Genomic DNA, 27,633 nt, shown 5'->3' with positions numbered 1-27,633 from the left:
TGGGTGGAGAACTTAGATGGAAGCACAGGCCTGACACCCTGACCCCTACACCTCCAACTCACCATCCCTTGGTTATTCTGTCGCTCACTGGGCCTGTAGATCAGCAGTGGCTGGTCCTTTTCCTTTACTGTGATCCCATAGTTTTTGCTAGAGCCGAACAGAGGCAGGGAAAAAAGTTAGAAGCAGCATCACCACTCTTACAGCATCACAGTCAAAGTGTTAACCAGGACTGAGGTACACAATCTGCATTATACCCTTGTCAAGGATCCATCAGAAACTCACCAGAGCATACACATAACTGGAAAAAGCAGGCTCAAGTTAACGTTGCAATTAAATAGAGGGGAAATAGGATAACAGTCCAGGAAAGAATTTGTTTAAAAACTGTATCAGGTTAAAGGGCTTAGGTAACTAAAACGGCAAAATGATAGTCAAATGATTAATGACTTGAATTTAATCTCTCCAAACAGACCTGTAAACAAAACAGCAAAGAAAACACAATTCGAAGCCCTGAGATTAACTTATGAAATAACTTCCAAAAAGTACTGAAAGAAATAAAACTGTAAGGGTAGCAAATTCAGGTCAAATCCCACAAATGAGCTCATCAATCTTGGGTGCATTACCAATCCAATTATTTTTGAAGCGTCCTGCTGTGTGCCACTCCTGCTAGAGAACAGGAGACTACAGCCCCAACCTGCAGGCCCAAGCCCAGTCTCTTCCCACTACCTGTAGTATTCCAAGAATGTAATCTCCTTCCCATCAGACATCGTGAAGCTATCTTTTGGAGTCTTATTCCAGTCCACATCATCAATACGATAGGTACGATTGTTGTATCGGGTTATGACAATACTGCCAACCAGAAGCTTAGTGCACTCGTCCTGGAAGTCTTCTTTGTGCTGTTGGTACATGGCATGCCTTTGGAAAAAGACAATAGACCTGTGGATCATATGCAGTATACACAGAGGAGCATGAAAGGCATAGGGGATGCAAATAAGTACTTTAGAGTTACAATCACAACTACATAGCACCAAAAGGCTCCAGCTGTCTCTTTTAAGAGATCGGACCCTCATCTCTTTCCTTTTTAACATTACCCAAAAAAAGTGAAAGGACAGGGCTTCCCTGGTGGCGCAGTGGTTGAGAGTCCACCTGCTGATGCAGGGGACACGGGTTCGTGCCCCGGTCCGGGAAGATCCCACATGCTGCGGAGCGGCTGGGCCCGTGAGCCATGGCCGCTGAGCCTGAGCGTCCGGAGCCTGTGCTCCGCAACGGGAGAGGCCACAACAGTAAGAGGCCCAGGTACCGCAAAAAAAAAAAAATTGAAAGGATAAAAATGAAATTAAAAACAGCAACTATAAATTGATAAAATTCACTGTATTCCTTAAAATAAGGTACACTAATCATCAAAATAATTTGTATCATTATTAGGAGATAGTCTACAGAAGAACAATAAAACATTCTTTAAAGTACATTTGCCCTTTCTAGCTGACAGAAGAAATTACAACTACCTTTCAGAAGACACCACTGTGAAGATGCTAAATATGAAGAGATGGAAAGACTCACCACAGACAAATGCACTCTCGAGGCAACCTCTGTAACAGGGCCATGAACAAGGTAACAACAGAAACTCACAGAAAGCATGTCTGAGCATGCACAGGGAGTCAAGGAAAGTTTACAGAGGCAGGTGATACCTGAAGGAGCAACCTGCCAGGCAGAGACGCCACAGCAGCTGGTAGGTAACACCCTAGGCGGAAGCACAGGTATGCAGGGGACAATCAGGGATCTGGGACTGGGGCGAGCAAGGAGGTGAAAAAGGGTCAGAAGATGGTCAGTGTAGGCTGAAGACAGACAGGGACCAGGTATGAATTCCTTTGTGGGTCAGAGCATGGACCATGGACTCTTCTATGGGCCAATGTCAACTAGGGTACGTTCCTGAGGAACACTGGTCCCTTGAGAGGTCCTGAGGCGGGTGAAAAAGGTTCTACAACCAAAAAAGTTGAGTCCATTCTGCATAATATAACCCCTTCTTAGAGGTTCACAACACACATTACCACAACAGGCTGATAAAAAAGAGAAACATATTTAGTTTCATTTACCTACAAATTTACTGAACCACAGACTCCTTCCCTTTTCCCTTTTAGCTCACTGAACATCTTTTACCATTGTAGGCAATTAGTATCCTGCAGAACTTGCTGCAGTAAGTGATGAAAAACCATCAGAAACTTGAAACAGTTCAACACTGACTACAGACCCTGGAGCCAAAGCCTGGGTTCAAATCTTGGCTCGGCCACTTAGCAGCACGTGAGACCCTGAGCAAGTTACTTAACCTCCTTGTGCCTCAGTTTCCTTGTGTGAAAGTGGAGTCAGAAAAAACCACCTAACTCAGTGCTGCTGAAAGAACTCCACGACTTTACACATATAAAGCACTTAGAACATAAAGTTGTTTTGAAATAAGGTTAGAGATTTTATCTCAGATAGTTTCACGTATTTTTGCTTCCTATTTGCACAGTTTTAGTCATCAATACATTTTATGCTTGTCTAACTCACTACTGTCTATTAAATGCATGCAACATTGTAGAAAAATTAATTAAAAGTATTTTTAATCAAAACCTTCAACTATGTTAATGGTTCCATAATACTATTTCACTAAGTGGAGGGTACATTAATTCACTGGTTTTACTTTTTAAATAATAGTTCTATTGTTTCACTCTTAACAAATAATTCTGGATGAACATCTTTTATAAAGATTCTTCTATACTTAAAATTGCTCCTTTGAGACAGATTTCCCATAAGTGAAATCACTAGATTAAAAGGTTAGAACTGGACTTCCCTGGTGGCACAGTGGTTAAGAATCCACCTGCCAGTGCAGGGGACATGGGTTCGAGCCCTGGCCCGGGAAGATCCCACATGCCACAGAGCAACTAAGCCCATGCGCCACAACGACTGAGCCTGTGCTGTAGAGCCTACAAACCACAACTACTGAGCCTGCGTGTCACAACTACTGTGGCCCGAGCACCTAGAGCCCGTGCTCTGCAACGAGAAGCCACCGCAATGAGAAGCCCGCACACTGCAACAAAGAGTAGCCCCAACTCGCTGCAACTAGAGAAAGCCCACATGCGGCAACGAAGACCCAACACAACCAAAATAAATAAAATAAATTTTAAAAATATTTTTTAAAATTAATATGTAAAAAATTAAACAATAAAACTAGATGAAAACATAGATATTCATACACTCTTGGGGAAAAAAAATCCCCACAAACTTCAGAAAAGATGGATTGTTCTGTAGTAATGGTAACAAGTAGTCATAAGAACCAATTTTAAACCTGCTTAATTAATCTACATCAACTCACCTCAGAAAACACACTTTTGCAAGCCAACTCAACCAGTGTCATCCCCTTGTTTCTGGAAATGAGGGAATGATAATCCAATAAGCATCCCACCAAGCGCTAATCAATCAATAGTCTCACCTGAGCAACAATGCTTTTACAGACGATGTTGACCTACTTGGCCCATTTTAAGTCTGCACTCCTGAACTACACACTACTCAAATACAGTACTCTGTATAAGATCAACAGTCTCTTACTGTAGTAAGCAGTAAATCAGCTTTCTCTAAGAGGTCTCATCATCCTTTGGTAATTCTGGAGGTCTCAGCAAGTTAACTGTGAAAACTCTTCCCAGGCAACACTCCAGGGAGTCTCAAGCCAACAGATGCACTCATTGGGCCCCTTATGCTTAATTCCACTGTGCTTCAGATCTGCTGCCAAGTTAGTCAATCCCAACAACCATCTGAGGTCTAACTAGTTTCATTAGGCTCTGGTTGCTTTAATAATATTGACCTTTCAGTTTAGAAGTGCATTATCTGGTATATAATTAGACCTAGTTCTTTGTACAAGGTTTTTAGGTTTTTTGTTTTGAAGATATACTATTTGAAAATATTTTTGCTATTAAACTGATTATTCTTCATTTGCTTATTTTGCTTTTGCTATTACTTGTCAATATGCATAAAGTCTTTCATTCATTTTTGTTTTGTCCTGGATTTCCTTGTCTCTGTTAAATGTACAAGGGAGTGTTCTATAAGGAATGGATAGAGGCATAAGCCAGGTAAGTCTTGAAACCAAGCCAACCTACTCCTGAGACATTATGGTTGGAGGGTCATTAGATCAGCAACCAATTTGTGAAAAAGCAAATTTCTCAAATGTCATGAAGGCATTCCTTGTCAATTTGTGAAAGAAGGTGACTTTGTTTATTTAGTTCAAATTCCAGGGTCAATGATAGTTGGGTCACTGATCTCATGGCCCCTTCCTATCTGTGGCTGGAACCTGAGATACGGTTCACAAACACACATCCTTAGACGACCTTAGTGCTTCTTTCTCTTGTTTGTCATGGGTTTGCTAATGTCAAAGTCTCAACATCTCCCTGCTTCTGATATAAAGACACACTACAATCCTAACTCTTGCACTTTCCTTGGTAAATAGAAAAAAAAATATTTGAGTTAAAGTTAAAATGCCCAAAGTGCACATGTGACCTTCTCCAGTATAGATCACATGCTAAATCATAAAACAAACCTCAATAAAAGGATAGAAATATACAAAGTAATCCCTCTGACAACCACAGAATGAAATTAGAAATAAATAACAGGAAGAAATTTGGGAAGTACACAAGTATGTGGAAATTAAACAACATATTACCCTAGATAATCAATGGGTCAAACAAGACATTACAAGGGAAATTAAAAAATACTTTGAGTTAGATGAAAATGAAAACACAACATAATCAAACTTATGGGATACAGCTAAAGCAATACTTACAGGAGAACTTATAGCTGTAAATTCCTACATTAAAAAGAAAAAATACCTCAAATAAATAACCTAAACTTCTACCTTGAGACACTGGAAAAAGAAGAGCAAACTAAACCTGAAACAAGCAGAAGATGAGATGACAGGGGGCTGGGAGCCCATGAGTGGCTTCAGGATTGGGGATGGTCCCCAGAAAAACTAAGACATAACCTAGTCTTTCAGCCCCATAATTGAGAACTTTCAGCTCCACCTCTCAATTTCTGGGGAGGGGAGAGGGGCTGCAGATTGAACTTGGTCACCAAAGACCCAATGATCTAAGCAATAATGCCTACATAACAGAACCTCCATAGAAGCCTCTAACTGATGGGTTTGGGGGAGCTTCTTGACTGCTCAATTCATGGAAGTGCTGGGAGGGTGGGTGTGCCTGAAGAGAGCATGGAAGCCCCCGACCCCCTATTCTCCTCCACTGCTCCAAGCATTTCTTCCGTTTGGCTCTTCCTGAGTTTTCACCCTTTATAATGAACCAGTAATAGTAAGTTTTAAAACATTCAAAAATAAAGCAAGCAGGGCTTCCCTGGTGGCGCAGTGGTTGAGAGTCCGCCTGCCGATGCAGGGGACATGGGTTCGTGCCCCAGTCTGGGAGGATCCCACATGCCGCGGAGCGACTGGGCCCGTGAGCCATAGCCACTGAGCCTGTGAGTCCAGAGCCTGTGCTCCGCAACGGGAGAAGGAAGCCACAACAGTGAGAGGCCCGCGTACCGCAAAAAAAAAAAAAAAAAAAAGAAAGTCAAATAAACACTTTTTTAAAAAGTTGTGCTTACATTATACTGTGGTCTATTAAGTGTGCAATAGCGTTGTCTAAAAATTGTACGTATCTTAATTTAAAAATACTTTATTGCTAAAAAATGCTAACCATCATCTGAGTCTTCAGCCAGTTGTAATCTTTTTGCAATAGTAACATCAAAGATCATTGATCGCAGATCACCATAACAAACATAATAATGATAAAAAGTTTGAAATATTGTGAGAATTATCAAAATGTGACAGAGACACACAAAGTGAGCAAATGTTGTTGGAAAAATGGTGCCAACAGACTTTTTTGATGCAGGGTTGCCACAAACCTTCAACCTGTAAAAAACACCATAATGCACAGTGCAATAAAATGAGGTATGCCTGAATAGCGAGACTGCTGAAAACCAAAGGCCAAAAAAAAGATATAATACCTTAAAAAAAAAAGTTATGCCATTAGCAGATTCCACACTAAAGGAAATACTACAGGGGGTTCTTCAAGCAAAGGGAAAATAAGATAGAATCCTAAGAGATGCAGAAGAAATGAAGAACCAATAAAATTTCAGAATACTGCAGTAATGAGGGGCTCCCAAAACTCCCAAGGGAGCATGTGGGAGAAACAAAGATTCTGGAATCAGAAATCAGAATGGAAGACGGCAGAGAAGGAAGACTCTGAGCTCACCTCCTCTCGTGGACACACCAATATTACAACTATTTACAGAGCGCTACTGATAAGAAAGACCGGAATCCACCAGAAAATATCTTCTACAACTGACGATATAAATAAGGAAGCACAATGAGATGGGTAGGAGGAATGGAGTTCTGATACAATCAAGTCCCATACCCTTGGGTGGGTGGCCCACAAACAGGAGGATAATTACAATTGTAGAGGTTCTCCCCAAGGAGTGAAGGTCTGAGCCCTGCATTAGGCTTCCCTGCACAAGGGTCCTACACCAGGAAGATGAGCACCCAGAATGTTTTGCTTAGAAGGCCAGTGGGGCTTATTTTCAGGCGATCCAAAGGGCTGTGGGGAATAGAGACTCCACTCTTAAAGGGCTCACACAAAATCTCACATACTCTAGGACCCAGGGCAGAAGCAGTCATTTGAAAGGAGCCTGGACCAGACCTACCTGCTGATCTGGAGAGTCTCCCAGAGAGGCAGGAAGCAACTGTAGCTCACACTAGGCACATGGGCACTGGCAGTGTTTTAGGGAGCTTGTTCTGTAACATGAACACTGGTGCTGGTAAGCACCACTTTGGAATCCTCCCTCTAGCTTGTTAGCCTCAGGACCCAACCCCACACCTCACCCACCAGCCTGTAGGCACCAGTACTGGGACACCTCAGACCTGGCAACGACGCAGGCAGGGGAACAGCCACATCCACCAGCAGGCAGGCTACCTTAAGACTCGCCTGAGCTCACAGCCCCCACTGGACGTGACCTTCTCCACCAGATGGCCGACGACCTGGCTCCACACACCAGTGAGCCAGCACTATCCCTAGGACCCCCTGGGCCCCATCCCTGCATACCAGCAGGCTGACACCAGCCCCAGGAAATCCTGGGCCCCGGCCCTACCCACTAGCAGGCCAACACCTGCTCTAAGATACCTTGGATGATTCAGCCAACCACTCCGGGATCCAGTCCCACTCACCAATAGGCTGGCATCAGCCTTAGGACACCCCAGAACCTGCCGTCAGCTGTGTCAGGAACCAGCCCCAATCATCTGGGAACACCAGTCTCACAAACACCCAGGCCAGAAGCCAGCTGTGCTCCCCAGTGAGCCGGCACTCGTCCCAGGACACCCTGGAGTTCCACAGCCGGCCACCTTGTGACTGGTCATGCTAATCAGAGGCTGGCAGCCTCTGCACAATGCAGGGCCTAGCAACCAACTGGACCAGGGCCAGGCACACCTACCAGACCACCCACAATAGTCAGTCCACCACAACTGAAGGACCCATGCAGCCCACATGGGGACACCCATAGGGCACATAGCTCTGGTGACCAGAGGGGACCAAGCTGCTGGGGCACATAGAATGTCTCCAAAAAAAGCCACTCCACCAAAGTCAGGAAATATCACCAACCTACCAGATACACAGAAATAAAAGCAAGTTAGGCAAAATGAGGCGAATCCCCATTTCCATGGCCCAAATGAAGGAACAAGATAAAACCAGAAGAACTAAGTGAAGTGCAGACAGGCAATCCACCCAGTAAATAGTTCAAGGTAATGACCATAAAGATGATCAAAGAACTCAGTAGAAGAATGGATGAACAGAGTGAGAAGTTTAAAAACGAGTTAGAATACATAAAGGAAAACCAAAAGAAGCTGAAGAATACAGTAACTGAGATGAAATACACTAGACAGAATCAACAGTAGATTAAATGATACAGAGGAATGGATCAGCAAACTATAAGTCTGAGGCATGCAAATCACTGAAGCTGAACCAAAAAAAAGCAAAAAGAATAAAAAGAAATGAGGACAATTTAAGAGATCTCTGGGACAACATCAATTGCAATAACATTCGCAGTATAGGGGTCCCGGAAGGAGAAGAGAGAAAGAAAGGGGGCAGAGAACATATCTGAACACATAATAGCTGAAAATCCCCCCTAACGTGGGAAAGGAAACAGACATCCAGGTCCAGGAAGCACCAGAGAGTCCCAAATAGGATCAACCCAAAGAGGACTATACCAAGACTCACTGTAATTAAAATGGCAAAAATTAAAGATAAAAAGAGAATACTAAAAGCAGCAAGGAAAAAGCAACAACTTACATACAAAGGAACTCCCGTAAGGCTATCAACTGACTTTTCAGCAGAAACTCTGCAAGCCAGAAGGGAGTGGCACAGGAGACACTGCTTTGGGAAACAACCCCAGTGTTCTCCTTACTTGCTGCAAGTAATAGTAAATCCTTCCCTCTCCCAGAAAAAAAAAAAGGCGGGGGGGGGGGGGCAGTGGCATAATATATTTAAAGTGATGAAAGGGGAAAATCTAAAACCAAGAACACTCTGACCAGCAAGGCTCTTGTTCAGATTTGATGGAGAGATCAAAAGCTTTATAGACAAGCAAAGGCTAAAAGAGTTCAGCACCATCAAACCAGCTTTACAAGAAATGTTAAAGGGATTTCTCTAAGCAAAAAAGAAAAAGCCACAACTAGAAACATGAAAATTATGAAAGAAGAAAGCTCACTGGTAAAGGTAAATATACAGTAAAAGTAGTAAATCAACCACATACAAAGCTAGTAGGAAGGCTAAAAGACAAAAGCAGTAAAATCATCTATATCCACAGTAAGTAGTTAAGTGATACACAAAACAAAAAGATAAAAATATGATATCAAAAACAGTAATCGGGCCTCCCTGGTGGCGCAGTGGTTGAGAGTCCGCCTGCCGATGCAGGGGATACGGGTTCGTGCCCCGGTCTGGGAGGATCCCATATGCCGCGGAGCGGCTGGGCCCGTGAGCCATGGCCGCTGGGCCTGCGCATCCGGAGCCTGTGCTCCGCGATGGGAGAGGCCACAACAGTGAGAGGCCCACATAACGCGAAAAAAAAAAAAAAAAACAGTAATCATTGGGGGAGAGGAGTAAAAAATGCAGAGCTATTAAAATGTGTTTGAAATTAAGACAGCAGCAAATTAAAATAATCATACATATAATCATATATATAAACCTCATGATAAACACAGACCAAAAATCCATAACAGATATACACAAAAAAGAAAAAGGAATCCAAACATTAACACTAAAGATAGTCATTAAATCACAAGGGAAGAGAACAAAAGCAGAAAAAAGTAACCAAAAAGAACTACAAAAACAACCCAAAACAATTAACAGAATGGCAATATGTACATACCTACAAATAATTACTTTAAATGTAAAGGCACCAAATGATCCCATCAAAAGACAGAGGAGCTGAGTGGATACAAAAACAAGACCCATATATATGTTGCTTACAAGACACTCACTTTAGATCTACAGACATACATAGACTGAAAGTGAGATGATGGAAAAGTATTCTGTGCAAATGGAAATCAAAAGAAAGCCAGGGTAGCAATACATATATCAGACAAAATAGACTTTAAAACAAAGACTGTTAAAAGAGACAAAGAAGAATACTACATAATGATCAAGGGATCAAGCCAAGGAGAAGATAAAACAATTATAAATATATATGCAACCAACATGGGAGCACCTAAACACGTAAAAAAAAATACGAACAGACATAAAGGGAGAAATTGGCAGTAACAAGATAATAGTAGGGGATTTTAACACCCCACGTACATCAATGCACAGATCACCCAGAAAGAAAATTAGTAACGAAACACTGGCCTTAAATGACACATTAGACCAGATGAACTTAATAGATATATATGGAACATTCCATCCAAGAGCAGCAGAATACACATTCTTTTCAAGTGCATATGGAACATTCTCCAGGGTAGGTCACATTCTAGGCTACAGAACAATTCTCAGTAAATTTAAGAAAACTGAAAACATATCAAGCGTATTTTCTGACTATAACACTATGAGACTAGAAATCAACTACAAAGGGAAAAAACTGCAAAACACCAAACACATAGAGGCTAAACAATAAGCTACTAAAAAAGGCGTCACTGAAGAAATTTAAAAAATACCTGGAGACAAATGAAAAAAAAACCCACAATGATCCAAAATCTATGGGACATAACAAAAGTAGTTCTAACAGGAAAGTTTATAGTGATACAAGCCTATCTCAAGAAACAAGAAAAATCTCAAAGAAACAACCTAACCCTACACCTAAAGGAACTAGAAAAAGAAGAACAAAACCCAAAGTTAGTAGAAGGAGAGAAATCATAAAGAACACAAGCAGAAATAAACAAAATAGAGACTAAAAAGGCAACAGAAAGGATTAATGAAACTAAGAGCTGGTTCTCTGAAAAGATAAACAAAAGTGATAAACCTTTAGCTAGACACATCAAGAAAAAAAAGAGTGCCCAGATCAATAAAATCAGAAGTGAAAAAGAAGTTACACTGTCACCACAGAAATACAAAGGATTACAAGAGATTATTACAAACAACTATGTGGATAAAATGGACAACATAGACGAAATAGACAAATTCCTAGAAATGTACAATTTCACAAGACTGAACCAGGAAGAAATGGACAATCTGAGCAGACCAATTACCAGTAATGAAATTTCAATAATAAAAAAACTCACAACAAACAGAAGTCCAGGACCAGATGGCTTCACAGGTGAATTCTACCAAAAATTTATACAAGAGTTAACACCTATCCTTCCCAAAATGCTGCAAAAACTTGCAAAGGAAGGCACATTCTGAACTCATTCTATAAGGCCAGTATCACCCTGATACCAAATCCACACAAAGATATTCCCAAAAAAGAAAATTATAAGCCAGTATCACTGAAAAATGTAGACACAAAAATTCTCAACAAGATATCAGCAAACAGGGGCCTCCCTGGTGGCGCAAGTGGTTGAGAGTCCGCCTGCCGATGCAGGGGATACGGGTTCGTGCCCCGGTCCGGGAGGATCCCATATGCCGCGGGGCGGCTGGGCCCGTGGGCCATGGCCGCTGAGCCTGCGCGTCCGGAGCCTGCGCGTCCGGAGCCTGTGCTCCGCAACGGGGGAGGCCACAACAGTGAGAGGCCCGCATACCGCAAAAAAAAAAAAAAAAAAAAAAAAAAAAAAAAAAAGATATCAGCAAACTGAATTCAACAATACATTAAAAGGATGTATATACCATGATCAAGTGGGATTTATTCCAGGGATGGTTCAACATTCACAAATCAATCAGTGTGACACACCACATTAACAAACTGAAGAATAAAAATCATATGATCATCTCAGTAGATGCAGAAAAAGCTTTTGACAAAATTCAACACCCACTTATGATAAAAACTTTCTAGAAAGTAGGCATAGAGGGAACCTACTTCAACATAATAAAGGCCGTATATGACAAACCCACAGCCACCATTGTTCTCAATGGTGAAAAACTGAAACCATTTCCTCTAAGATCAGGAACAAGACAAGGTTGCCCACTCTCACCACTATTTTTCAACATAGTTTTGGAAGTCCTAGCCACAGCAATCAGAGAAGAAAAAGAAATAAAAGGAATCCAAATCAGAAAAGAAGTAAAACTGTCACTGTCTGCAGATGACATGATACTATACATAGAGAACCCTAAAGATGCTACCAGAAAACTACTAGAGCTAATCAATGAATTTGGTAGAGTAGCAGGGTACAAAATTAATGCACAGAAATCTCTCTCATTCCTATACACTAATGATGAAAACTCTGAAACAGAAATTAAGGAAACACTCCCATTTACCACTGCAACAAAAAGAATAAAATACCTAGGAATAAACCTACCTAAAGAGACAAAAGACCTGTAAGCAGAAAACTATAAGACACTGATGAAAGAAATTAAAGATGCTACAAACAGATGGAGAGATATACTATGTTCTTGGAGAGGAAGAATCAACATTGTGAAAATGACTGTACTACCCAAAGCAATGTACAGATTCAATGCAATCCCTATCAAACTACCACTGGCATTTTTCACAGAACTAGAACAAAATATTTCAAAATTTGTATGGAAACACAAAAGACCCCGAATAGCCAAAGCAATCTTGAGAAAGAAAAACGGAGCTGGAGGAATCAGGCTCCTGGACTTCAGACTATACTACAAAGCTACAGTAATCAAGACAGTATAGTACAGGCACAAAAACAGAAATAAAGATCAATGGAACAGAATAGAAAGCCCAGAGGTAAACCCACGCACATATGGTCGCTTTATCTTTGATAAAGGAGGCAAGAATATACAATGGAGAAAAGACAGCCTCTTCAATAAGTGGTGCTGGGAAAACTGGACAGCTACATGTAAAAGAATGAAATTCGAACACTCCCTAACACCATACACAAAAATAAGCTCAAAATGGATTAAAGACCTAAATGTAAGGCCAGACACTATAAAACTCTTAGAGGAAAACAGAGGCAGAACACTCTATGACATAAATCACAGCAAGATCCTTTTTGACCCACCTCCTAGAGAAATGGAAATAAAGACAAAAATAAACACATGGGACCTAATGAAATTTAAAAGCTTCTGCACAGCAAAGGAAACCATAAACAAGATGAAAAGACAACCCTCAGAATGGGAGAAAATATTTGAAAACAGAACAACTGACAAAGGAATAATCTCCAAAATATATAAGCAGCTCATGCAGCTCAACATCAAAAAAACAAACAACTCAATCCAAAAATGGACAGAAGACCTAAACAGACATTTCTCCAAAGAAGATATGCAGATTACCAACAAACACATGAAAAGATGTTCAACATCACTAATCATTAGAGAAATGCAAATCAAAACTACAATGAGGTATCACCTCACACTGGCCAGAATGGCCATCATCAAAAACTCTACGAACAATAGGGCTTCCCTGGTGGCGCAGTGGTTGAGAGTCCGCCTGCCGATGCAGGGGACATGGGTTCGTGCCCCAGTCCGGGAAGATCTCACATGCCGTGGAGCGGTCTGGGCCCGTGAGCCATGGCTGCTGAGCCTGCGCGTCTGGAGCCTGTGCTCGGCAATGGGAGAGGCCACAACAGTGAGAGGCCCGCATACGGCAAAAAAAAAAAAAAAAAAAAAGACCACAGATGGGGCTTCCCTGGTGGCACAGCGGTCAAGAATCTGCCTGCCAATGCAGGTGACACATGTTCGAGCCCTGGTCCGGGAACATCCCACATGCCGCAGAGCAAATAAGCCCGAGCGCCACAACTATTGAGCCATAACTACTGAGCCTGCACTCTAGAGCCCACAAGCCACAACTACTGAAGCCCATGTGCCACAACTACTGAAGCCTGCGCACCTAGAGCCCGTGCTCCGCAACAAGACAAGCCACTGCAGTGAGAAGCCCACGCACAACAAAGAGTAGCCCCCACTCGCCATAACTAGAGAGAGCCCGCGCGTAGCAAAGAAGACCCAATGCAGCCAAAAATAATAAATAAATACAATAAATTTAAAAAAGAAAAAAAAAGACCACGGATAACAAATGTTGGCAAGGATGTGGAGAAAAGGGAACCTCTGTACACTGTTGATGAGAATATAAATTTGTGCAGCCTCTGAGGAAAACAGTATTGAGGTTCCTCAAAAAACTAAAAATATATCATATGAGCCAGCAATTCCACTCCTGGGTACATATCCAAAGAAAACACTAATTCATAAAGATGCATGCACACCATTGTTCACAACAGCATTATTATTATTATTATTTACAATAGCCAAGATATGGAAGTAACCTAAGTGTCCATGAACAAATGAATGGATAAGGAAGAACTGAGACACACACACACACACACACACACACACACACACACACACACTGGAATACTACTTAGCCATGAAAAAGGAATGAAATTTTGCCATCTGCAACAATATGGATGGACCTGGAGGGTATTAGCTCAGTGAAATAAGTCAGAGAAAGACAAATACTGCATTTTATCACTTACATGTGGAATCTAAAAAAAACCAGACTAGTGAATATAACAGTGAATTATAACTAGTGAATATAAAAGAAAGAGACTCACAGTTAAAGAGAACAAACTAGTGGTTACCAGTGGGAAGAGGGAAGCGGTGAGGGCAAGATAAGGGTATGGACTTCAGGGGGTCCAAACCATTATGTACAAAATAAATAAGCTACAAGGATATAATTAGCACAGGGAACATAGTCAATATTTTATAATAATTTTAAATGGAATATAATCTATAAAAATTTTGAATCACTTCGTTGTATATCTGAAACTAATATTGTAAATCAACTATACCTCAATAAAAAATAAACTTAATTTCAAAAAAGAAATCAGAACGGCTTTAGATTTTTTCAACAGTAAATCGGAAAGCAGAAAGAAAATGGAGCAAAACTGCAGTGGCATTTTCTGGCATACTTTCTCAACAAAAGTATTCTGAAATTAATCTGGAAAATAAATGTGAAAAATAGTTATAGGAAAGAAAAAGGAAGATAGTGGATATAAGAGCAAGGTGGAAGGACTTACCTTACCAATACTAAAATATATTACTAACCATAATAATTTTTATAAGTGTAGTACCTACACAGCATTTAACTTATCAAATCTAAAATTAAAATATGAAAAAAAAGAAGGGATGAAGCACTATTAAAATCAAGTCTGGGCTTGCTCAAAAGGTACAAATGAGGTAAAAAAAGATATAAGGATGGTGTAAGAGGTGGTTGTTTACTCACCTACAGAATGAAAAAGTGGAAAAATTCAGAAATAAGGTGTATTCAAATAGAGCGTTACTATGATAACACCCAAAGAGTTAAGTTTAAATAAGGAAAGAATATGTGAAAGAATATGTGAACATGAATAAAGATTATACCGAAGGAAAAAAAAAAAACAATGGAACCATGATTTTTAAATTCCAAGGGAAAATTATCTCCAATCTCAAATTTTATGCCCAATCAAACTAAGGTAAAATAAAGAGATTTCAAACACGTAAGAGCTCAGAAACAAAAGAGTAAACCAGGAAGAAGTCGTCACGGGATCGAACTACAGGATACCTGTGGTGAGAGGGAAAGGGAGTCTTCACCACAGTGAAGGGGAATCCCAGACAGTAACTATCAGCTACCCTGGAGAGCAGCCAGTCCAAACTGAAGCCACTCAGGTTTTCACAGAGATTTCTAAGATGATACCGAATTCTGTGGGTCGTTAAATGCGTTACTGAGAACTTAATAGCAACATATGAAACCTAACCTTCTTTGTTCATTACCCTTTGAGAAATAAGCCAACCATTCTTTTTTTCCTCTTTATGGAAGTATAGTTGGGGGATTTACAATATTGTGTTAGATTCTGGTGTACACCAAAGTGATTCAGTTACATATATACGTACATATTCTTTTTCATATTCTTTTCCATTGTGGTTTATTCCAGGACACTGGATATAGTTCCCTGTGCTATACAGTAGGACCTTGTTATCTGTTTTATGTATAGTGGTTGGAATATGCTAGTCTCAAACTCCTAATTTACCCCTCCCCTACCCCCGTTCCCCTTTGGTAACCATAAGTTTGTTTTCTATGTCTGAGTCTATTTCTGTTTTGTAAATAAGTTCATTTGTGTCATATTTTGGATTCCACATATAAGTGATATCATATGGTATTTGTTCTTCTCTTTCTGACTTACTTCACTTATAGGATAATCTCTAGGTCCCCCCATGTTGCTGCAAATGGCATTAATTCATTATTTCTTATGGCTGAGTAGTACTCCATTGTGTGTATGTGGGGTGTGTGTGTGTGTATACACATATATATACACACACACACCACATCTTCTTTATCCATTCATCTCTCAATGGACATTTAGGTAGTCAAGCATTCCTGATGAGAAATGCAGCAGCTTTTAGCCTTAAGACCTAACTTCCAGGAAAATAACTGCTCTTCTTTGGTTTCCAGTGGTTCATAACAACATAAAGCACACAGGGAAAGAAAGGTGGCAAAGTCCCAAGTGTGTAACAACTGCAAGGCTGCAAGGGAAAACTAAGAAGTGCAGAGCCCCACACCTGAGTCATGCTCTCCAAGGCTGAGTGCTAGGCACTACAGCCAGACTAGGACCAGGACCATGAACATCTCAGGGTCTCGTATGTAATATAATGGGGTTATACCTGACTTAGGACTTCTTACTGTCTTGGAGAACAGGAGCTCAAAGCTAGATATAATTTGATTTAAACAATCCAAGAAATGATTTGGGGGGGGAAGGGGGAGGGGACAGGGAGGATGAAACTGACAAAATACCTAGTGTCTGAATGTACAGTGAGATTACACAAATGGATGTGAATCTAAAGTTGAATTAATGGTAAGTACATACAAAATTATGCACTTAGAAAAAAATTTTTAAAGACAATTTTTATATCCAAGATAACTGTGCAGAAAACAAAAATAATCACAGTACATACTACATAGCTCACCTATAGTTTTTGTGTAGTCATAATATGACTAAAACTTTAATAAAAGTAAAACTTTAATAAAAATAAATTTCAATCAATGAAAAGACATGTCATATTTATGAATAGGAAGCCTCATTGAACACTCTCCCTAGTCAATATCAAATTGCCAATTGACTTTTTGTCTTATTTTCACTAAATTATTCAAAGTTTCACATGAAAGAATAAGGGGGGGTACAGAATAAAAATTGTGAAAACACAATTCCCTGACAAATAATAAAACCTAATAAAACTGCAATAATTAAAACAGTATCACACTGGTTTTAACCAGTGGTTCAAAATGAAATATTCAGAAATAAATCCAAGTATTTTAGCATTTGATAAAAATAGTGATTTAAATCTAAAGAAAAATGTTTTTCAATAAATTGTGTAACCGTACCAAAACAATCATTATGATCCTAACCAAGTTCCAGAAGGTTTAAAACACTGGAAATTAAAACAAGTAGACCTTTCTAAGTAGAAAAACAAAGACAGTAACCATAAAGAAAGAAGGAGCGAATTTAAAGACATCTATTTTTATTTAATAAACATTCTTGAACACTTACTACAGGCTAGGAATAAACTACGTCTGGGTGTACCATGTGAGAGAAAGAGAGATGGTCTCCACCATCAAGGAGAGAGAGTCTAGGAGAGACAAAATACATAATGACAAATTCAGTCCAAACAGTCTGAGTCTTCCTTCACCCCTCTCTCTCTCTCACACTCCGCCACCCGGCTGGGCAGTCGACTGAACGCTACTCTGAGAGCAAATCCAGAGGCCGACCACTGACCACCTCTACTGCTGCTACCCCCTCAGTTCTCCACTGGATCAGTACAAGAGCTTCCTGGCTGGTCTCCCCACTTCTACCCCGTCCCACCAAGCCTATTCTCCACGCAGTAAGTAACAAGAGGGATCCTTTCACAACTCAAGTCACATCGTGTCACTCCTCGGCTACAAGCCCTTTTCACTCACACTGAAACCGAAACTTTTGACAACAGACTTACAAAGCTCTATATCCTCAGCTCTTCCTTCCATCCCCTCCATCCTTCCACTGCCCTCACCTCACCTGCTCTGCTCTAGCCACCCTGGCTTCCCTGCTGCTCCTTGAAGAGCCAGGCATATTTCTGGCTTAGGCCTTTACCTCAGCTCTCCCTCTAACAAGAATTCCCTTAGACCGTATATTTACCTGGCTAACTCCTTCACCTGTTCCAAATGTTGGTTCAAATGAGCTTGACAGGCTACTGAAATGACAGCTCTCTCCCCTCTCCATCCCACCCCTAGTACTCCTGATCCCTCCTACCCTGTGTTCTACCTTTTCTTTCCTCCATACCTCTCATCACTTCTAGTACCCTATACAATTTACTTATCGTGCTTATTATTTACTATTTATCTCACCTGACTACAATGCAAACTCCATGAGGAGAGGGATCTTTGTTTTGTTAACTGATAAGTTCCAAAACTCTGGTACAAACTGGAGCGCTATAAATATATGTTGATGGAATGAATGAATGTATCAGATAAGCAAAGATTCATAAGCTTGGTAGCACCCAGTAGTTATACATAGCTGGTGAGAAAATAAACTAAGTAAATTTTCTAGAGGGTATTCAGTCAATATATATTTAAACATCTTATTATAGTAAATATTTCAAGTCTTTCAAATGTTCGACCTTTTCATTAAGTAATCCCACTTCTAGGTACACAACCTAAAAAAGTCATAGATGGGGCTTCCCTGGTGGCGCAGTGGTTGAGAGTCTGCCTGCCGATGCAGGGGACACGGGTTCGTGCCCTGGTCCGGGAGGATCCCACGTGCCACGGAGTGGCTGGGCCCGTGAGCCACGGCCGCTGAGCCTGCGTGTCTGGAGCTTGTGCTCCGCAATGGGAGAGGCCACAGCAGTGAGAGCCCCGTGTATCGCAAGAGAAAAAAAGAAGTCATAGATGCACACAGATTTATGTATAAGACAGGAATTCATGTAACGATTACAAATTATACACATCTATATTTACTACAGTAAATATTTACTAGAGTAATACACTTAAACAAGAACTCAGGGTATGTGTATATTAAACCAAGTCTTCGTAACCAGAGACTTACATACATTCCTCCTCAGTCTAAGTGCAGCAGGTCTCTATTCAGATGCCTATCCTGACAGGACTCACAGAAAGAGCACATCAATTCAGCATTCTCAATCTATTCTACAATTTAAAACCCAAACGGAACAATGGCTTATCTGTATTTATTACCAGCTATTACTGAACTTCTCAGAAAATTGTTAGTTTGTTAAACGTAGATGCCACCATCCACTCACATGATGTCCAGCACAGAATCATTCCGAATGACCTTATGGGAGACATCAGCTAGCAGGAAAAGACCTCCATCTGTCCTCCGGATGCTAACTGCATAGCCCGGCCAGATCTGCAATCTGAAGACATAGGTGGCCTTTACGCTGGGGTTCTAAAAGAACCACATATATTTCCATGCCTCATTTGAGGCGATACTTTGAGCAGATACTGCCCCTCCCCAATAACAATGAGAAAGCAATAGGAAACAAATTAAGTCAACATCATTGTGAACTTACTAAAAACCTAAATTACGGAAAATAATTAACTCATAAACTGTACCCACTATCATAAAATACTAATATGGTGATTGAAATGAAAAATTTATTTCCAGAACATTCAAAAGTGAGGAAGAAGAAAACACCACCAACCTGTGTTGCGGGAGTACCATAGCACTTGTAGGGTCAAAGAAGTTTCTCCCCACCAGCTTCATATCTAAAAGTTTCATTACCCTGAAATAAAGAGCAAGAATGGGTTTTCTAGTAGAAGAATTAAAAATAGTTAAGTTCAATTGCTCTTAGCTACATTTTCCTTTGGAAGCCTAAAAGAGCAGAAATGTTGATGCTCTTTGCACAATATAGCTTTTATGCTGAGAACACTCTTGCCAAAAGAAAAATAAAAATTACCAAATACCAATTATTTATCTTGCAGTATATGCAACTGACTGCAGCTTTTTCTACTAACTAGGTAACCAAAAATCAAGTTGACTTCCCAAGCTCGATTTACATTACTTTTCCCCATTAACTAAAAAGAGCACAAGAAAGTCCGTTTCTAAATTTGTGATTATCAGTCAGGCATAGGAAGTTATGTTTGTTCCTGGCAGTTCAGCTTACTAAGTAGAAATCAGGTTCTATGTTTCATCTTAAAAAAGGTGGTTTGGGAATAACAGTTTTATGAAAATTTGGGAGTCTTCAGAAAAGTTAAAAAATTATGAGCTGTCTGTATCCAAAAATTCAAAGGACTGGGAAAAATTCTAGCAAAAATTTTTACATGCTACCTCTTCAAGTAGCCCCATCACTGACACCATTAAATATGTACCATAAACATTTGCTTTTAAAGTTCCTGAATGGAGCTTCCCTGGTGGTGCAGTGGTTGAGAGTCCGCCTGCCAATGCAGGGGACACGGGTTCGTGCCCCGATCTGAGAAGATCCCACATGCCGCGGAGCGGCTGGGCCCGTGAGCCATGGCCGCTGAGCCTGCGTGTCCGGAGCCTGTGCTCCGCAACGGGAGAGGCCACAGCAGTGAGAGGCCCCAGCAGTGAGAGGCCCGCGTACCACAAAAAAAACAAAAAAACAAAAAAAGTTCCTGAATGAATGGAAGGAAACCATCCCCCTCTACCCAGCTACTTCAAACCTACTTTCATATACCCAAATCTAGACAATCACGTGAGATAACTTTTTTTTTTTTTTTTTTTTTTTGCAGTACGCGGGCCTCTCACTGTTGTGGCCTCTCCCGTTGCGGAGCACAGGCTCTGGACGCGCAGGCTCAGCGGCCATGGCTCACGGGCCCAGCCACTCCACAGCATGTGGGATCTTCCCCGACCGGGGCACGAACCCGTGTTCCCTGCATGGGCAGCAGACTCTCAACCACTGCGCCACCAGGGAAACCCTGAGATAACTTTTTAATAAGTTAGCCTTAATGTCATCCATTTATTTATTGTTTCCAAACTCATCTATATATGCACTGTATTTTAATACCATCCAAGCTTCCTGAAGAGTTTTGTTACAAATACAAGACTGAGGTTAAAGAAAATAAGACTTCAGTCGTTTCTCACCGATGGAAAACAACATTGTAGAACGGAATGCACAAGTCAGAACAGGGCTCCAGGATCTTTGTCAACTGAATGTTAATGGTGATCTCGGCACTGTCAGTTTTCCTTTGACTTTTTAACTCAAGAACCTAACAAATAAACATATGCAAGTAAAGAGAAATGACAACACTACCAAGCGCTTATCTAATCCAACTGTGTTCTAGAACACTATAATATCTTAAACATGTTTTATTCTTTACTGTTACTTTGCTGTCCACACTAGACAAAATCACAGCATGACAAGTAGGATTTATGAAAGGATGTGGTAAGAGAAACCCAATGGAGAACTAGCAATAGAGCCTTTTGAATTTGCAATCTTGAACTATTCTTTGTCACTGAGGTCAAAGGCTTCCAACCACTCCTCTTAAGAGAGAAGGGACTAGAAAGAACTCAAATGTAAAAGTTTCTCCATTTGCAATTTCTTTGTTATGGAGAAGTCTGCCTTTCCTCTCAGAATAGGGAAGTACAACTCAAATGTTCAGGGACACTGTGATCTCCCACCACCCATGCTTCATCCCAAAGTGCCCTTCCTATTTGGTCTCACTTGTGGAAGCTTAACAGGCAGATAGAGAATGGATCCATCGAAAGCAGTGATGTTTCCTGTGACAGCTCGATGGTCCTTCAGCATGCCAAACCTCATGCTTTTGCACTCCACATTGGGGCTAGAAAATAATAAAGAGGATTTTATTTCAGTTTGACTTTACAGCTGTGCGGTAGGTCTGTTAGAAACACAGTCACTTATGACTACTGCGCCATCTAGTGGTCATATTAAAAAATTGAAATACATCTGACTAAAAAAAGAACTCTGACCCAAGGATACTGGCTCACAGAAAATAAAAACAATCCATAATTCCACCACCCAAACACAACTGCCTTATCATGTCAGTGTACATTCTTTGAGAGTTTAGACCAGAGGGTCAGAAAACTTTTATGGAAAGATTTTACAGGTCATACAGTCTCTGCTACAACTACTCAACTCTGCTAACATAGCACAAAAGCCTCGTAGACAATATGTAAACCAATAAGTATGGCTATGTTCCAGCAAAACTTTATTACAAAAACAGGCAGTGGGCCAGATTTGCCAAGCAGGCCTGCCACAGTTTGCTAATCCCTGCTCTAGCATCTACAGAAATATACACTCTTTTAAAAATATATTTTAAAAAAATATAGGATTTTACTCTAACCATTTTTCACTCACAGCAATTTCAACTTTTTATCGATTCACTGTCACAAATCTTACAGCTTTGAAAAAGTCCAGTAGCTACTTTGTACAATGATTGTCCCAATAGATCACAGTAACACACAACCTATTCCACAACTTCGAAGTTTAAACAAATCCAAGGCTAAAAGGGTCAAGCATGTTCAAGTACATGAAGAAAGATAACATCAACAAAAAAATCAAGCGGTAATCCAATACAGTCATCGCCCAAACTAAGCACTCACAGGCTAACATCACATTTCAAAATGCTTCTTCTAAAAAATGCACACATACATGGCATTATGCCCAAGACACTGTATTTAAATTTGTCTTTTTAGAGCCCCATGATGTCAAGGGAGCTACAGGATGACCAGTCACTGTAATACATCCTCTCGGTATTCTCTCATCCTCTTCACATTGTGGCTTCAAAGGTCCACATCTACAATCTCGAGATTTATAGAATCCATGTCTTCTCCACAGCCTGGTCAATGCAGAGACCCGTGAGGAGTCTCACTCCTTTCTGTTTTATTACCAGTTGTCAATCCATTTCCAGAGCAAGTACTCTTCCCTCTCATTAACACCCATCTCCATCCCTTACATTCCAGAGCAGGCCCATTCCCACCACCTTCCCCTCTTCCTAGTTCAATTTCACCAGGTTTCCTGACTCCTTCTCTTCACTTGTCATATGTGGTCACCTCCAGTTTCTTACCTCACAGAAACCTTTAAAGCAATTATCATTCCATTTCTCATTCCTCTTACATACTTTTAAAATAAGTGAACAATCCACTGGCTATTTCTCATGGCCCAGGCTCTCCTTTGTTCTTTTAATCTCGTTTTTTCCCCATAACACTAATAAAGCTACTAGAAAATCACCAAGGGTGCCTCTTGAACGCAAATTCAACAACTTTTTTCCCTTTGGCCAAAGTCAACCACCTCCCCCTCATTCAAATGGGTCCTTCTTTCTGGCTTTATAACCCTGTCTTCAGGGTATTGTTCCCCTAACTGTTCCTTTCTTCTCTCTTTCATTCCACTTCTTCTTCTTGTACCAATTAATAGCTGTGCTTCAAAAATTCAGTCTTCCATCTTCCTTTTTCTCCATAAATATTCCAGAACACTCATTTATTTTCACAATTCCAGCTAATAACCTCCAGCTAATGGCTCTCCTGAGATTTTAAAAAAGAACACAGACTAATATAAATTCTTAACTTTTAAATAAGTATGATAAATCCTAAAGTTACTGATATAAAATTAAAGTTATTTTCTCTGGGTTTTTCACCCTCAAATTTAACCCTAGACTATCACTGGAGAGCCATCAAATGCTGGTATAGCACTCATGCAGGAAGGATCCAAGTATTGTGGGGTGTGTATTTGATACCATTGTGTGTGTGTGGGGGGTTTCTTTAAGAAGAGGAATACAAAATTACAGATACCAGATAAGTTAAAAAGGTTATGAAGGGGTCTATGCAAGTAAAAGGCCCTGAACTTAAGTTTCATTAACTTCACAGAAAATCCACCTCTAACCTCATGCATAAAATTGCACCTATTAAGTTAAAATCTGGATTGGTAATATAGCTAAACACACACACAAAATGTTAACTTTAAACTTATTGCAAGGATCTGAATAGATGATTACTGTAGGGGGACCTGCATCAGGAGTTATACACAAAAACAATTCAGTTATTCCTGTGGAACTATTTCATTACTGCTCTCTAAGAAGTGAACAATACAGGGGGGAGAAAAAGCTGTGAATACCTGAAAGTCACATGATATTGATAAACTGCTTCATTATGACACTGTATTTTGATAAGGTTCAATCCCAAAGACTGAGGTGTCCCTTTTGATCCTTGCTTCACAAAAGGCTCTCTAGAAAATAAAAATAAAAAACAAAAGCACCCACATATGCCAAAAACAAACAAATAATCCATGCCACAAAAATACAAAGAAAGAAAAGGAAAGGAAAGATAGATTGGGGGAAGTAGTATTTCACACTTTGCTTACAGGTACACAGACCAAGAATCAAGACATACAAAAGAAGCTTTGAAAGCCAGAAGGTAAATTCTTAGCAATCTCTAATTAGAGAAGCAAGGTCACCCTATTTGTCCTAGTAATATCACTAGAATAACTAGGCCAGCTAACTAAGAACATAAGAATTAGTTCTAGAGAGAAAAATGAACTGCTGCAATGTATTTCCTAGATAATTTCCTTATCTTCAACATGACAAAGAATTATCTATGTCTGAATTAGGAAGGAAATGAAAAGCCATGAGTAGACTCTAGATAGATACATGCTATCATCACTAACCCCATTTCACCTCATCAGGAATTGCCCCCCCTCTTTGTCATTCTCCCCACTGGCAAAAAACAAAACAACCCTGCAGTACCTACCACCCAAGGAGGACTTTAGACACAACAGAACAGAGTTTGCAATACTATGCAGAGGCCTCCTCCACATCATCACCAAGCAGGGAAGGCAGCACTCCTGACTTACTTTTCCATGTGTTCTGCAGTCCCAAGTGGTGGGTGATCCAGAGAGTGCAGTGGGGCCGGGGGCAGAGGTGGCGGAGGTAACAGCTGGGCAGGATCCTGAGAATTCAGGCTGAGAGCACCGGGAGCCTTGTATACTCCTCTGCCTATACCACCAGCTGCTCTTCCCATCGGTAATAAAAAGGCATCCAAATTCCCTCTTCCAAGCGTTCTGAAATGTTGAAAAGAAGCAAATCAGAACTTTCTCAATCATGCTTCTATCTATGCCCCATCTAAATGTCCCCCAAATCTACATTCTCTTCCTGGAGGAGTCAGCAAAAGGGACCCAAGCATTGGGATTCTCTCCAAATCCAATATGCCAACATGACTTACTCATCAATTGTTATTAATATTGACTCTCAGGGCCAACTTCCATAGCAGAAATTGAGATGGAAGTTTGACCCACCTGGGTTAAAGAACCACTACCACCAGGCTGAATTCTTAAGAGGGCAAACAGGGTGGTGAACTGTGCAGTGGAGTACTGCTTTTACCCTCGTCCAAAGACTGACTGCATCAGTAGCTGCTGACTACTCTTGGAAAATACCCATTCTTACCATGAAACCATGCATTGTTTCTTTGTGAGATAATACAACCCACTTTAGAGTTTCTCTCTGGCCTTAAGAGATATTTCATCTGAATTTGATGGCCAGCCAAGAAGGCAACTTTACCCACCTATTCCAACCAACGAAGGCCTCTGCCATCTTGCTATCTCCAGATGCCAATGCTGAACGATCCAGAAAAGTGGGATGGGGTTCTTCTTTGTCCTTGCGTGCCATACTGGTAGACAAGCCTCGACCTAAAATGCCTCTACCTAAATGGAATGGTCAAACCCCAGCTGTAACCGTGAGCTGAACATTTTATAAAGTACAGTAATTTTTCTGAAGATAAACTGTGTAAAGTTAAGAACAAAGCAATCATATATAACACCACGTTTTCTCAAGTTAGTTTTCCACATACCTAAAGGACGCATTTCCTGTTCCACAGGGGTCTGGGACACTGTTTCAAGGCCCAGTCCTTGGAACACTGAGACCAAACCCACAGATTCCTACAGAAAGTCAAAGAATAAAGTTATTCTAAGATGTAGTTTAAAACCCCAGAAACACTGTTGGTTTTCTTCAAGTCTTGGTAAATAATAAAAATCATCCACTTCAAATTCTATAAATGTTACAAGAATAAAAATACCTTATAAAAATTGTTTAAATCCTTATGGTCTTAAAAAAAACCCACTTCTGTCGGACTTCCCCGGTGGCGCAGTGGTTAAGAATCTGCCTGCCAATGCAGGGGACACGGGTTCGATCCCTGGTCCGGGAAGATCCCACATACCGTGGAGCAACTAAGCCCGTGTGCCACAACTACTCAGCCTGTGCTCTAGAGCCCACGAGCCACAACTACTGAAGCCCGCGCACCTAGAGCCCATGATATGCAACAAAAGAAGCCACCACAATGAGAAGCCCATGCACCACAACAAAGAGCAACCCTCACTCCTCGCAACTAGAGAAAGCCCACGCACAGCAAAGAAGACCCAACACAGCCAAAAATAAATAAATTTATGTAAAAAAAAAACAAAACCATTTATGTCATTAGCTTTTCAAGCATAAACAGTTACAGTTCATGATTTGATATACAGTATAACAAATACAACAGAATTATTTTTCTAGTTCATTTCCTGTACACCTAAGGTAAGAGAGAACAAGTGTACTGGCTAATAAATTTTCCCAAAAAATGGATCATTTAAGGGTATCAGAATTTTGGGTTTTTTTTAAACAACCTCAACAAAACTGGCTACCGTTTTCCTGTAGCAGTCTTGGAAGTTTACTACTGTTACACCAATTAGAGTTGCCACATACAGACTCAAGCAATCCATTTGAGTAAAAATATAGGATTACTGTCAATAATGTTTCTTCTTACAGAACGTTACATCTGACATTGTCAACCTACTTAAAATTGTCATAACTGCACTATTAGGTTCTTCCTGTATTTGCTAACTCTTTATTCTTTGAGATTAATTATAGACAAATACCATTCTTAAAATTACTATATAATTAGGAGATTAAGAATGCATGTCCATGCGAGTATACACACAGCACTAACAATAGCTGAAGATCCTCTTTTTCTTTAAGATTAAGGCAAAGAGCCTTCTGAAAGGAACCATTCTTTTTTTTTTTTTTTTTTGGCGGTACGCGGGCCTCTCACTGTTGGGGCCTCTCCCGTTGCGGAGCACAGGCTCCGGACGCGCAGGCTCAGCGGCCATGGCTCACGGGCCCAGCCGCTCCGCGGCATGTGGGATCTTCCCGGACCGGGGCACGAACCCGTGTCCCCTGCATCGGCAGGCAGACTCTCAACCACTGTGCCACCAGGGAAGCCCTGAAAGGAACCATTCTTAACAATTATGACCTTAGAGGCAAGAGTGGCTGCTAATACCACAGAGTCAAACCCAGAGTGGAAATCTAAACACTCACAAAAAAACAAAAGACTGTACCTTTAAACCTATCATTTATGTATGTATATATTTATATTTATAGAAGCTAGAGAACTAAGGCATTTACCCAGGTCCGTCTAACATCCATTATGAGGCCCTTTTTCTAGACTTGCAACTCAAGAATTTGAAATATATTCCAAGAGGCGACCAGTTGCTCAAGGGAAAAAAAAACAAACCCTTTCTTTCATATAGGGCTTCCCAGTTTCCTAAGTACCTTGAAATCCCTTATTTGCCCTGATGATAAGCTGTGTGCTGCTACTATGTATGCAGACACGGTCTTACCTTTTGCACTGGCCCACTCTGTGGGCCTGGCTCCTCTCGCTTTTCAAATACATGGCCTCTGCCTGCAGGTCGTGCCCTGCCCAGAGCTGGGTCCAAAGGTTTTGGAGCCTGTTGCCAAGAGCCCGGCATCCGAACAGACTGAGATGGGTACACAGGAGACGGGCCCCTGAAGGGTGGTCGGACAGGATCCATTGCAAGGCTGCAGAGGACACAGGTGTCAATCTGTTCTGGTTAATTATCTGCCATCATTTTATAATTTAAATGATTCCCAATTGTTTTCCTTTTCCCTCAAGACAGACTCACAAAGCATTGGGAAAAAAAAAAAAAAAAAAGCTACTTTGGATCAGGCCAGTGATACAACCAGCCTCCTACATTACGTTCACTTCAAAAGCTTCTGTTTAGCACAGAATATTCTAAACTCTCCATCAGCAATCTCTTAAAGGCC

At 40.7% G+C, this 27,633-nt stretch overlaps 1 protein-coding gene across 2 annotated transcripts in view; it reads right to left on the bottom strand.

The window, feature by feature from the left end:
- The window catches only part of PIWIL2 (piwi like RNA-mediated gene silencing 2), a 67,389-nt gene extending 40,009 nt beyond the window's left edge, over positions 1 to 27,380 (bottom strand). For both annotated transcript variants that reach the window (XM_060101331.1, XM_060101332.1), the window contains exons 1-11: positions 27,189 to 27,380; positions 25,385 to 25,472; positions 25,100 to 25,238; positions 24,393 to 24,599; positions 23,658 to 23,768; positions 21,252 to 21,369; positions 20,672 to 20,796; positions 19,269 to 19,349; positions 18,867 to 18,980; positions 724 to 912; positions 63 to 147 (exon numbers count right to left, since the gene is read on the bottom strand). In XM_060101331.1, the coding sequence (XP_059957314.1) occupies positions 63 to 147; positions 724 to 912; positions 18,867 to 18,980; positions 19,269 to 19,349; positions 20,672 to 20,796; positions 21,252 to 21,369; positions 23,658 to 23,768; positions 24,393 to 24,599; positions 25,100 to 25,238; positions 25,385 to 25,472; positions 27,189 to 27,380 (1,449 nt within the window). The remainder of the gene's footprint in view (positions 1 to 62; positions 148 to 723; positions 913 to 18,866; positions 18,981 to 19,268; positions 19,350 to 20,671; positions 20,797 to 21,251; positions 21,370 to 23,657; positions 23,769 to 24,392; positions 24,600 to 25,099; positions 25,239 to 25,384; positions 25,473 to 27,188) is intronic.
- Between the last annotated feature and the right edge of the window lie 253 nt (positions 27,381 to 27,633).

Source organism: Mesoplodon densirostris, chromosome 6, assembly GCF_025265405.1.
Source record: "Mesoplodon densirostris isolate mMesDen1 chromosome 6, mMesDen1 primary haplotype, whole genome shotgun sequence".
Taxonomy (NCBI): domain Eukaryota; kingdom Metazoa; phylum Chordata; class Mammalia; order Artiodactyla; family Ziphiidae; genus Mesoplodon; species Mesoplodon densirostris.
This window is presented reverse-complemented; position numbering and strand designations above follow the sequence as displayed.